At 60.6% G+C, this 12,473-nt stretch overlaps 2 protein-coding genes across 5 annotated transcripts in view; one reads left to right on the top strand and one right to left on the bottom strand.

Moving 5' to 3' along the window:
* Positions 1–3,875, top strand: part of ASB2 (ankyrin repeat and SOCS box containing 2) — a 42,491-nt gene extending 38,616 nt beyond the window's left edge. For 3 of the 4 annotated variants that reach the window (XM_030319861.1, XM_030319862.1, XM_030319864.1), the window contains 2 exons: positions 799–952; positions 3,222–3,875. In XM_030319861.1, the coding sequence (XP_030175721.1) occupies positions 799–952; positions 3,222–3,358 (291 nt within the window). In that variant the 3' untranslated portion in view covers positions 3,359–3,875. Of the gene's footprint in view, positions 1–255; positions 410–798; positions 953–3,221 lie in introns of those variants that run through there. The other variant, XM_030319863.1, reaches the window with a different exon arrangement.
* A 2,938-nt stretch (positions 3,876–6,813) lies between these two features.
* FAM181A (family with sequence similarity 181 member A) lies at positions 6,814–9,132 on the bottom strand. The gene is made up of 2 exons (XM_030320359.1): positions 8,923–9,132; positions 6,814–8,190 (listed from the first exon to the last, which is right to left on the bottom strand). The coding sequence occupies exons 1-2, from the start codon at positions 9,130–9,132 to the stop codon at positions 7,225–7,227; spliced, it is 1,176 nt and encodes a 391-aa protein (XP_030176219.1). The 3' UTR covers positions 6,814–7,224.
* Between the last annotated feature and the right edge of the window lie 3,341 nt (positions 9,133–12,473).

Raw genomic sequence — 12,473 nt, 5'->3', positions numbered from 1 at the left:
CCCAGGCCCAGCACGCGCCAGGGTGGCCTGATGGCGGATGCCCTTCGGAGCCCGGGCGGGGGCGGGGGGGGGGCATCGCGGTCCGCACACCCCGCAGGCCGTGGAACCCCGTGGCCGGCGTGCTTCAGAGGCAGCAGAGCTCAGTGGCTCCCGTGCACGGGTTGCGTCCTTTGTTTGCTCCCCGGTCTGGGGGGATTTAAGGAAACAACAGCGGAGCAGGGGAATGTGGGAGACTGAGGGGTTCATCACCCACAGCAAACCTGCGCCCGGAATATGATGTTGAATGACCCCGATGGGGATGGAGGTGAGAGCAGATTGGCTAAGAGCAGACGAGGTGCAAAGAGGGACCCAGAGGCAGGACGTGGCCGTGGTGGTGACTTAAAAAGTCCGAACTTGAAATGAAAAGGAGGTGAGAAACACCCTTCTCTTGGAGATCAACGTAGTGGTTAATGGGAATCATTGCAGGGCCACTTGCTGCGTGCAAAGAAGGTGATGTTCACGTTACCTTAATTCTCGTAAAAAATAACCCTCCAGTTGTCGTAGTCGCATTTTCCAGACAAGGAAGTTGAGGCTTAGAGAGGTGATGTCCCAGCTGCCCGCCTTCCGCTTGTGGCAGCAGAGGCTGTGTTGAGGAGAGGGGCGAGGGCCGGTAGAACTGGATCCTGCCATGGGCGTGCCCAGTGTCCGTCCTCGCATACACCCCTGCTCTCCCCGGCCTCGGGTCCCCCGACCGGTGTGCTCACAGAGGCGCTGCCTTTGGTCCCGGGTGCCCCGGCCACAGTGTGTGATGTCTTCCAGTTCTGCGAGATCCTGTCTGCCCCGGAGATGAGCCGCTGGGCGGGGCCCATCATCGACGTCCTCCTGGACTACGTAGGCAACGTGCATCTCTGTTCGCGGCTGAAGGAGCACATCGACAGCTTCGAGGACTGGGCTGTCATCAAGGAGAAGGCAGGTAGGGGCCGTTGCTGCTGCTGCTGCTGCTGGCGGGGCACCCTGCCCGATTCAGGCCCAGGACTCGGGGCACGTGACCGTTACTGACATTTAACGAGCACCTACTATGTGGCAAGCTCTGTGCCGCGTGTCACATAGAGGGTCTCCAGGACTGTTCTGTGACTAGAAGACTGGCCCTCAGAGAGATGATGTCGTCATCTGAGCCAGGGTCTGCCCGCTAGTTGGTGGCATCTGGGATTCAAACCTAAGTTTGACCAACCCCGGGGTCTCTTTGCCAAATCGAGCACGTTTTAAATGGCTCCAGCTCACCGAGGGGTACCGGGACTTTCAGAGTAAGTTGCCCATGTTTGTGGGCCACTGAGGTAGTGTGGCAGGGTAGCGGAGGGAATAGTGGTCTCAGGCATTTCAAACGGTAAAGTGCATACAAAGCACCTGGGCATTTTGTTAAAAATGCAGATTCTGACTCAGCAGGTGTGGGGCAGGGCTGCATTTCAGCGTGCTCCCAGGTCTGGTCCACAGACCGCACCGGGAGCAACACTGTGGCCTGTCCACTGACCGTCCAGGTGCCCCACCCCGCAGTGTCCCACCTCTCCCTTGCCACCCTCCTCCTTGATCCCCGTGCCCCGATGAACCCAAACGCACTGTAGGATTTTTCATTTGCACGAATGCCTCTGAAGCACTTGCATTGGACCCTTGATCGAGTTACTGGGGCAGCGACAGCGGAGGGTGGGAGGTGGTGACTTGCCCGCTCACCCAGGGCACAGCTCTAGAGGCTCTCTAAACATTCACCGAGTTCGTGAATCATTGGCTGCTATCACGGTGATCCTCGGCCACTAGAGGACCGCGGAGCAGTCCCTGCTTAGATGTTGGCCCCACCCCTCCCAGTCCCCTTCTGCCCTCCCTAGAGAAGGGTAATCGCTCGCGAGACCTAGTCCCAGGGACAAATGTGCAGAACGCTTCGGTGTGCTATAAACATTTATTAGCAGGTAGTACAAATAGTTCTTAACCAACACCTGTTGTGGTAACTTGAAAGCCCACCCTCCATCTACAGAACACTCTCCACGTGCTTTTTCGTTTAATGCTGTGATGTTGACATTATTTTACCAGACGGAGGGTGGACAGAGGCTCTAAGAGGCGGCAGGTACCCCAGAGTCTCCGAAGCCAGCCGGGCCAGCGGCCCTGTCCTCTGCTCGCCAGTGGCCTTTTGCCTTCCTCCTCACAAACTCAGTCTTCACTCAGCTGAGAAAGGGACTGAGCTTCCCGGAGGGGAGGCTCTGTCCTAAGCGAGACCGAGCAGCCAGAAATGGATCTGGATGGCATTTGAGCCACCTGGCCCGTCTGCCTTTGTTTCCACATTCCCTCCGCATCCCGATCTTCCCGGGATGGCCACGGCCTCCTCGGCTCGGCGTTGCTGTTTCCCCTGCTTGGAACGTCCCTACCTCCCTTCTTCGCCTGGCAAATACCTGCCCACCCACCAAGACCCTGCTCAGATGGCACCATCTGGTGTGGAAGCCTCCCCCACGGTCCTGGGTTGGTTCCTCTGCATCCCTGGCGGGAACACGGGGCCAGGCAGCCAAGGGGTCAGCATGTGTTTGTTGAGTGAATGGATGGCATCCTTTGATTCAACAAACCCCTCGCCTGTGCCAGACCCTGTGCCCAGGACTGAAATAAATTGCCCCGTCACCAGACACATCAGTCCCTGTTCCTACCTCACCCCTCCCCCTCAGCTGAGAAAACTCCGCCGTGTGAGATATCCCGGGAGGCCTCCCAGGAGGCGGCAGCCAAGTGGGATTTGGGGACGTGTGGGGAGATGCCCCATCCCTGCCCCCACGCTGGCCTGTCTGCACCGCCAGAGCTCAGAGCTTAATTCCATGCGTGGGGGCACTTAAGAGGTCGAACTCCCCAACCCCTTCGCTAAGACTGTGTTGGGGGGTCCAGGCTGTGTATATACAGGAAGGAGGACAAGACGAGGGGGCTGGCAGCTCCGGCTCCAGGTGTGCCCCCCACTACGTCCTCACCTGTGAAATGGGTTTGTACCTGCCCTAGCTGCCGCCTTGGGCCGTGCGGATCGATGAGGGGCGACGAGGCGGGAGCTGCCTCGCCAGATCTTTTCAGCTGACAGGGGCCGGGGTTTCGGAGCGTGGTGGGGTCCAGGCGCCCCCCTCTTATCCAGTCATATCGATTGGGTGTCTCCTACCTGCCAGCAGTCACAGGCAAACTCTGCTGCTTGCAAAAGACACGCTGGCACTTCTCTTTCTCCCCTTTCCCAGAACTCCCGAGGCCCCTGGCTCACCTGTGCCGGCTGCAAGTGAGGAAGGTGGTTGGAAAGCACCGCATAAAACTCCTGGACGCGTTGCCCCTCCCGGGCAGGCTGATTCGGTACCTGAAACACGAGAATACCCAGTAACCAAGGCCGCGTGGAGGAGTCGCTCCTCAGACTGTCACTAAGCCTCAGGACAGCCGTGTCCCCAAATCCCAGGGGGCCTGATGACAGAACGAGGCCGTGGGTTGGCCTCCGTGGCAGCTGGGGCAGCCGCCGTGACCTCACCAGGTCTCTGGGCCAGAGCTTTGCCCGGACCAGAGAACACAACGTGTCAAGTGGGAGGAAAACCCGTGTTTGTTTTCAACCTGATGAGCAGAGCCCAGACTTTCTCTGCCGTTGGGAATGGCAGAGACCCCAAGGGCAGAAGTTGGGGGGGGGGCGGCAGGTGGGAGCCAGCAGGGCAGCCGCAGCCCCGCCCCCGACGCTTTCAGGGATGTGTCTGCCTTTCGGAGACAACCTGCCACCGGGCTGTCCCGGTCCCCTCCCACTTTGTCTGTAAAACTCTCCACTTGACTCCTGAGCTTTTTTCCTGGAGGTGTGATCCGGCGGGGGTGGGTGGGGGACCCACGTGTCAAGTACAATAAATGTTGCACAGATGACACCTTGCCCCGCGAGGTCCCTCTCGCCCGACCCCCTCCTTCCCACAGGGCCTGGGGTCTTCGGCGCTGCTCTTGGCGGGTGTAGGGGTGGGGCAGGTGCTGGGACAGGGTGCACGACACCTTTGGGCTTCTGAAAGCCACAGGAGAGCCGGCAGCTGGAGGAGAGGGGGCAGCTTCCTGCTCTGTGAGCGGAGCGGCCTGGGGTTGGTTTTTCTGTCCTGCTTCAATCACCGTGGAAACGTGAGCAGCATCGCAAACAGGGCTCCGTGTCTACAAGCCTCCTGACACCTGGGATTGCCTCGCACACACATGTTTCCTGGCAGCTTGTCCTCGCGTCCTGCTCACCCGTTTGCCACAAAACTTGAGATACCAGGAAGGAAAAGAAATCTGAATACGGGCCACCGTGAGCGAAGGTGCTGGAGGGGTGGCCACTGTCAACCCCTGCAAAGGCACCGAACCGGAGGCACGAAGCCTCGTCCCCTCTGCTGCCCCCCGGGATCCTCACGTGGCTCTGTGGGGGAAGCCAGGCATTTTCGGGAGCCCCCAGCCCATTTTCAGGTGGGCATGGTTGTGACACCTTCTTGGGATGCTGGGACGCACTGGGTTCTTAGAATACGAGTGCTCGTCCGTACTGGTTGGTCACAGGCACTGGTCAGGGCCCCTCCTCCCCAGGTGTCTCTCCCCAGCCTTGGCCTTCTCAGATCCCGGCCCCTATTCCCCCCCCACCCGCCCCCCAACCCAGAAGCTTAAGGATTAAGGCCTGGGCTGGGGCCTGTTCCCAAGGGTCGGTTGTGACTGGCCGGTGCTCGGGTTGTGCTTGGTTGTTCCATTTCTTGACCACCGCTGCTCCAGAGAACGACTTTGGAGCCACAGCCCTCTGCAGAGCCCTCCTCCCCCACCCCCACACTTGGGCCGCGGAGATGTCTCAACAGCATCACCAAACACTAAAAATCCTGCAAGTGGTTCCGGTTTGTGCGCACAGCACATGGGACGTTAGTGCTGGAGATGTGAGGCTAGGAGGTGAGTTCCCGGGTTTCACTTGGAACCAGCACGACTTACTTTTTTGTTCAGGGAATCCTCTGCTGCGGCTGTATGTTTTTAACCACAGCTGTCCTACATGTGTTTGCCCCCAACTTGCTTCTGCCTGCGGAGTCACGGGCCGTGTGCTTCTGTCCAGCGCTTCTTAGTAAAGGTTTCTGCTTCCAGACAAGCCTCCCTGCGTTTGTATTCATGCATCACTAGGGTGTCCCCTGGGGAAAGGAGCCCAAGAGCGGCTCGGACAGCTTTCTGAGAAAACACTCCTCCCTGGGCTCTGTTCCTCCCCCGGGGGGAGGACAGTTGGATGGCCCAGATGACTAGGGGAGGCGACTTTTGGCGGGTGAGGCTTTCTGTCAGGTCTGTGACACTCAAGAGTACCAGGTGCTCCCATCATCCCTACGACAATCTATTTTCTGTCATATTTTTCTGATGAGGAAGTTTTGGCCCAGAGAGGTTAAGTAACTTGCCCGAGGTCACAGAGCCGGTAGGTGGATCAGGGCTTCTAACACCTTGCTGTACTGTGTGGAGGGGCAGAGCAGACCGGAGCGGCCTGCGGCGAGCGTCCTGATGCCTTACCCTGTGTGCTAGATAACGACTCAGAACAAGTCTGCTGGCATCACATGGCTTCCGTGGCTCTCAAGTCCTCCCAGACCATCAGACAAACTACCAGAAACCCACTGGCTTCCCAGGGAGCAGGCCGCCCTCCCATAGAGATGCTCCACTCCAGGGGAATCCTAGAGCAAAACCAGGCAGAGTAGGAAGGGCCCTTCACAATCGCTAATCCTGGAGCCTTGTGTTAGAAAGGATTCCGAGGTCGTATCCGGCCCCCGAGGGAGAGTGACTGTGACTAGTTGAGGACACCTGCCTTGGGTGCAGAAATGGCAGGTACCTCTGTTTGCTATCACTGACCTCGTCCCCGGCTTTATAGAGTGGGGAAACCAAGGCACAGAGGGAGATGAACTTTCCGGCATCATGCTGCTAATTAGGGGACTGCAGTCCCCAGCCAGGGCTGGCCCTGCACCTGTCCCAGTGGTGAGAGCTGTGCTTTGATGAGGTCTGTGTGCTCTCAGCCACGGAGCAGGTTCACGCAGCAGAGCAGACCCTGGGCCGGTATGGAGGCGCATGCCTCTCCAATGGCTTTGCCCTTTAGGCAGCATCAGGGCAAGACCCAGGGCCACTCCCTGCCACCAGCACCCTCCTCTGTGCCTTGTCACAGACAGGGCACCTGGTATGTGCCAGGCCCAGGAAGGGGGCCATCAGAAGGTTACCCAGGAATCTGACTTAGCCAGAGATTTTTTTTTTTTTTTTTTTTGGCTTGTCCACAGGGGGCCAAGCTCCAGTGTGTCCTGATTTTCTCTCTGGCCAGGGTCGGGCATGATTGCCTTGGCCCAGCCTCTGCTTTGAGGCCGTAATCAGAGTGGAAGGCATAGCAGAGGGGGACCACTCTCATCCCACCCCTCACGCTGCAGGTGGGGCAAGGAGGCCCCCGGAGGAAAGGTCCAGCACCACATTCCATTGCAGAGCCAGGACTCCAGCCCCACCTCCTCTGGTACCGGCCTCCTTATTCTCTAGAGCACTGTGGACCATCTGGAGATACGGGCCTCCCTCACCCTCTGTTCTTGGACCTGGCAAGCAGAGGTGACTGCCCGGTGACTCCTCTCCACCCTCCTTCCTTCGAGTGGAGCTGCCGGCCCGCAGTGTCCATTCTCAGACACCGTGGAGGTCTTTGGGTCATTCCCGGCCACCCCCACAGCCAGCCGCCTTCCCTAAGCTGCTCTCTCCCCGGGCCCAGCCAGCATTTCTTAACCTGGGGACCATTCAACCTCATGACATCAAGATGTGGAAACTGCAAAAGAAATGTCTTTATTCTTTTAACCTTCTTAATATTTACAAAAAAAAAACAAAAAAAAACAAAAAAAAAAACACCTCGAAAGGAACAGAACTGAGATTGGCTTACATAGTGGGTGGCAGGTGAACAGACGTGTAACTCTGGCTTCTGGAGCGGCTGGCGGGCCGGGGCAAAGCCCCGCCGCGCAAGACTGGCACGAGGACAGTGGGATGCTCTGTCGGGCTCTGGTCTGGTTGGAGAGGGGCCGGCGGAGCCCGGCCCCACAGCTCCCAAGGCAAGGGCTGACTTGGCGCCTGCCGGAGAAGCCACTGCCCCAATCCTGTCCTCCCCTCCCATCCACACACACAAAGGGAAGGTTCCCAAGAGGCCACGCCACTGCCCAGCTCGCTCCTCGCGCGGAGAGCTCCCTGGGCCCCCAACACCCGTACAGGCCAGAGGTCGGAGCCGAGGGCCTCCCAGCCCGGCTAGAGGTAGCCAAAGACATTGAAGATGGGCGGCGGTACAGCCGGCTTGGTGGGGATAGGCTTCAGGACCACGGGTCTGTACACTTTCTGCCCCGGCCCATCCACATCCTTGCAGAAGTGGGCCAGCTCCCCGGGGGAAGCCGGGCTTTTCCTCCATAGGCTCAGGCCGGGGACCGGGCTCTGGGGCAAGGCCCCTGGAGGACCTGGGTAGACCGGCTGTCCATGGTACTGGAAGGGGCAGCAGCTCCAGGCATTGACACGGCCCACCAGGGCGACCCCAGACATCTTGAGTGGCTCCTTTTCAGCCGGTGCCCTTGGGGATGCCGGCACTGGGGCCGTCTCAGGATCCAAGGGCTCCAAACCTTTGCAATGTTTCTTACCCTCATAGGGAGGTCCCTCCCTGGGGCCCGGCCCCCCCTCCAGCCCCAGCGGGTAGCTGTGGGTGGCCCGAGGCTCTTCCCAGAAGGAAGCGGGCAGCTGTCTTTTCCTCATGGGCACCTGGCCAGGCCTGGCAGCTTCTGGGTTCTGCCCCTGTAAGGTCTGCTCCTTAGAGAGACATTCCTCCCTGTACGGGTTCCCCAGAGCCTTCTCCTTGCAGCCCCCACCCCCGCCGGGACTGGAATCATGGCCAGAATCGAGGGGCAGCCTCCCTGGCCGGTCCTCGGGTCCCCTTTTCAGGTGAGGCTCCGCCCCTCTGCCGGGGAGGCCCCGAGGAAGCCGGGAATACTTCTGGGAGAAGCGTTTGAGCTGCTTCTGCAGGTACTTGCGGTGGTCCACTGAGCGGCGGCAGGGTGCAGACTTGTCCAGGGCCGCCTTGATGTCACTGGACGCCAGGTTCACAAAGTTCAGCAGCATCTTTACGTCACTGTCGTTTGCCATCACCAGGAGGCCACTGCATGGGGCTTTCCATGAAGCGGGTGGGTTCTGCTCGTGGCTGGCAGCTCCAGGGGAGGGCACAGAGCTGACCTGGGGGGACACACAGGCCATTGGGAGTCTCTCCGGGCACCAGCACCCAGCCGCCGCCCCCCCCCCCCCCGAGGCGGCAGGGCCAGCGCCCCTTAGCCTGAAACACAGTCCTGGGCACCGGGCTGCCCATCAGGCCGCTGAGCATGCGTTTCCTCAGCATCTGGGAGGGAACACGCGGGCCCACTCAGTCCTCCCAAGTCTGGCCCTCCCCTGCAGCCGAGGCTCAGAGAGGCTGGGCGGCTTGCCCAGGGCGGCCCAGCCACAAGTGGCATCGCTGGGGCCGGAGCGCAAGTCTCCGCGTGCCCAGCGCACCGTGTCTCCCACACACCACGCTGCCAACGTGCGCAACTTGCCAGCGAGGTTTTTATTTTCTGAGCCGAGGCCACCGCTCCACTTTAGAGCAAGGCCAAGCCCCTTCTCTCCCCAGTGGTGATGCCCTCCCCCTCCCACCCCCGCCCCCAGGCCTGCTAGCTTCAGCCCCCCCTCTTCGGCGCCCACGCTCCACCCCCGGCGCTCACGCAGGACAGGCAGGACCCCCGTCTGGCACTCAAGCCTGGGCCTGCCTGGCGGGCTGATCTCAGACTGTGGGCAGCGGGGCTCCCCCGCAGAAGCATCTGCAGCAATTTCATGCCTCCTGGGCCACCACCCGAGGCCCCTCGCCCCTCCCCCAGGCCCCAGCCTGCCCCACGCCCCCACCCAGCCGGCGGGAGCCGCCTGAGCCTCCACACTGACCGAGGGTGCGGGCCGGCCCCGGGCCCCCCGCCGACGTGGCCTGGCAGGTTCCCCGCGGCAGACCTGGGCCAGGCCCGGCGTGGCCGGCGAGCTCCGTGCGTCCGGCTGGAAGCAGTCGTGCAGCCCTCGAGTGGGCTGGATGGAGGACGAGTCCCCGGCGCTGGGGGGCCCCTCAGGCCAATCAGGAGCGCCTCTCCAGATACAAAGCATCCCAATCAGGCGGCAGCGCCCCGTTCCCACATTCTTTGCCGTCACAAATTGTCACCATGGGGACCATCACAAAAAAGACAGCTCCCAAATGCAATCATTTCCCGGTAAATTTCTACCCTTCAGCCCCTCCTCCCCTTGACCTCGGTTCCCTGGTTTCTCGAGGGGGCAGTGCGTGTGTGTGTGTGTGCGTGTGTGTGTGTGCATGTGTGTGTGCGTGCGTGTGTTTAAAAAGTCCAGAATTGAGGAGGGGCTGGGCCCAGAAGAGATGGGCTTGCATACCTCCCCCAAAGACTCCAGGCCTACAGCTGCCATGCCCCAGTGCAGACAGACAATCGGACGGGGTAAGCCGGGGCGGGCTCTTTCCCCTCCGTCCTTGAGTGTTGAGTGTCTCTCCCTCTCCCCCTCCCGCCCCGTTCCTCTCTCCCTCTCTGTCTCTGTCTGTCTCTGTCTCCCTCTTCCCAGCCCCCTCCCGGAGGCACCGGCCACTGGCCAGCCTGTGAGGGCAGGCGGCTCGCTGATGTCGGGAAAGGTAGCCGGGGAAGGACTCCCTAACGAGGTGCTGGGATATCCATGGGAAGGGAGCCGGAGCTCTCAGGAATCTTGTCTTTATGTTTGCTTCCTCAATTGAGCTGCACAAAGCCTGAATTGCCCATTCAGCGCGGCCGGACAAAAGGCTGGCGTTGCACGGTCCCCTTGCATTTGTAGTCAAACAGTTAGGGACTTAAATCGAGTCGTCATGATGGAGAAAGAGGTGGACAAAGCCCATAGAATTGCCATCAGCAAACATTTTCCTGTGTCATATTAGCCAGTCTCCATGGCTCCCCCTGGCCTGGGGACAATGGCACAAGTTTGCACACTTGGCTACTGTCACCGTGCCAACGCCGGCGGGGCCGCAAGCGGGCCGCTCTGAGCGAGCGAGGGAGCCCTGCGCTGGCCGCTGGCCCTGCCCACTGACTGGCCAGAGGGAAGGTGAGGCCGCGGGCGGAGGCAGGCTGATCGGTGCGGCCTCCGTGCCGGCCGACCTGGGCGGGCCCCGCGCCTCCTGCCTTTCTCTGCTCGGCCTCCTTTCCCTTCCACCTCTTCCCCTTCCCGTCCTTTCCCCCCTTCCTCTTCCAGCGTCTCCTCCGGTCCTCCGCTCAGCTGAACGGCCGGGCCGGCGGCCTACACCCCACCTCTGTAGCACGGTCTGTGATGCCAAGGACTCCTCTCTGAGGTCCCCTCGCCCGCATGGGAGCAGTTGCAGGGCAGGCCCAGGGGACTCACCCAGGAGGATGGTCCCACCCCCTCCTGCTGGCCAATAGACTGCTGCCGCCGGCCACAGTGGCCTGGCTTCAAGCCGCCTCCCTCTCTGGCTGGAGGGTCCCTGCAGGCCAAATGAAGGGTTTGGAGGAGAGGGCCCTGTGCCCACAAGCCGGAACTTAATTTAGGGATCGGGGATCGGGCGCGGGATCCCCCGTGCCCCTCCCCCTGCTGAGGCAGCGGGAGAAGCAGGAGCTGACACGGAGGTGTCTCTGGACTGGAGTCTCCCAACCGCTGGCCATCCCCCGCCCTGGACAGCGGCCCCTCTCCGCGGCCGCACGACGGCTAAGTCATCGTTGCTCTAAGCGCTGAGAGCCGAGGGTTGTCTCTGCAGCAGAACCGAGCCCAGCCTGACCGGTACAGGCGGGAACATCCTTGCTCCTCCGAACCGGTCCTGCACGGGGCTGCCCCGAGGTCACCGGGGTGGGCCCCCTGCTGCCCCCCGCTTGGGGGCCAGGTCACACGGCTCGGCTAGTGTTCGAATCCCTCCGTAACCCAGCGCTGGCCCACTTAACCGCCTTCTGCATCATTCTCTGCTGGGACGCTGGCTTCAAACCATCCCGGCCCATTCCCACTGTGGCCTCCTGCAGGCTCGGGTCTGTTCCTGCTGCAGCCCACCGGGCTTTGCTTGCCGGTGACGTCGTCCCCTCACTGCTCTGCCAGCAGCAAACCCCCGAGGCCAATGAACCTTGTGGGGTCTGAGTCCATAGCTTAAAAACTCATTCCATAGTGCTCTTAATGTGGGCTGTTTTTCCTGTGTGTTCTTCCTACTTATTGAGGAGAAAGAAAAGAAGGGAGGGAGGGAGGAATGGAGGGAGGAAAGAAGGAAAGAAGGGAGGAAGGAAGGAAGGAAGGGAGGGAGAAAGGGAGGTAGGAAGGGAGGGAGGAAGGAAGGAAAGAAGGGAAGGAGGGAGGGAGGGAGGAAGGGAGGAAAGAAGGAGGGAAGGAAGGAAGGGGGAGGAGGGAGGGTGGGAGGGAGGAAGGAAGGAAAGAGGGAGGGAAGGAAGGAAGGGGGAGGATGGAGGGATGGAGGGAGGAAGGAAGGAAGGAAAGAAGGAAGGGGGAGGAGGGAGAAAGGGAGGGAGGGAGGGAGGAAGGGAGGAAAGGGGGAGGAGGAAGGAAGGAAGGAAGGGAGGAAGGAAGGAAGGGAGGAAGGAAGGAAAGAAGGGAAGGAGGGATGGAGGGAGGAAGGGAGGAAAGAGGGAGGGAAGGAAGGAAGGGGGAAGAGGGAGGGAGGAAAGAAAGAACGAAGGAAGGAAAGAAGGGAAGGAGGGATGGAGGGAGGGAGGGAGGAAAGAAGGAGGGAAGGAAGGAAGGGGGAGGAGGGAGAAAGGGAGGGAGGAAGGGAGGAAAGGGGGAGGAGGGAGGAAGGAAGGAAGGAAGGGAAGAAGGAAGGGGGGAGGAGGGAGGAAAGGGGGAGGAGGGAGGAAGGAAGGAAGGGAGGAAGGAAGGAAAGAAGGGAAGGAGGGATGGAGGGAGGAAGGGAGGAAAGAGGGAGGGAAGGAAGGGGGAAGTGGGAGGAAGGAAAGAAAGAAGGAAGGAAGGAAGGAAGGAAGGGAAGGAGGGATGGAGGGAGGAAGGGAGGAACGAAGGAGGGAAGGAAGGAAGGGGGAGGAGGGAGGAAGGGAGGGAAGAAGGGAGGAAAGGGGGAGGAGGGAGAGAGGAAGGAAGGGAGGAAGGAAGGAAGGAAGGAAGGGAAGAAGGAAGGGGAGAGGAGGGACGAAGGGAGGAAGGAAGGGAGGAAGGGGGAGGAGGGAGTGGGCGGAGGGAGGGAGGAGGAGGGAAGAAACTGATACTTGGTCAGCACCTTATATGTGCCAAGAGCTGCAATCAGTGATCACATGTAGAAGACCCCACCTGACCCCGCAACAGCTCACTGAGGGGAGTACTGCTATGAAGGATATGAGACTGAGCTGCTTTCTCAAGGCCTCACAGCCAATAACTGGCAAAACTGAACTTGGAGCCAGGCCGGTCTCCGTGCACCCTCTCCATTCCGTATGTTTATAGATCCAAAATGAAGTCTAACCTCCTTGGCCTAACCC

The sequence above is a fragment of the Lynx canadensis genome, chromosome B3 (assembly GCF_007474595.2).
Source record: "Lynx canadensis isolate LIC74 chromosome B3, mLynCan4.pri.v2, whole genome shotgun sequence".
NCBI lineage: Eukaryota > Metazoa > Chordata > Mammalia > Carnivora > Felidae > Lynx > Lynx canadensis.
Note: the sequence above shows the minus strand (reverse complement) of the source record. Positions and strands in the feature narration are given on the sequence as shown.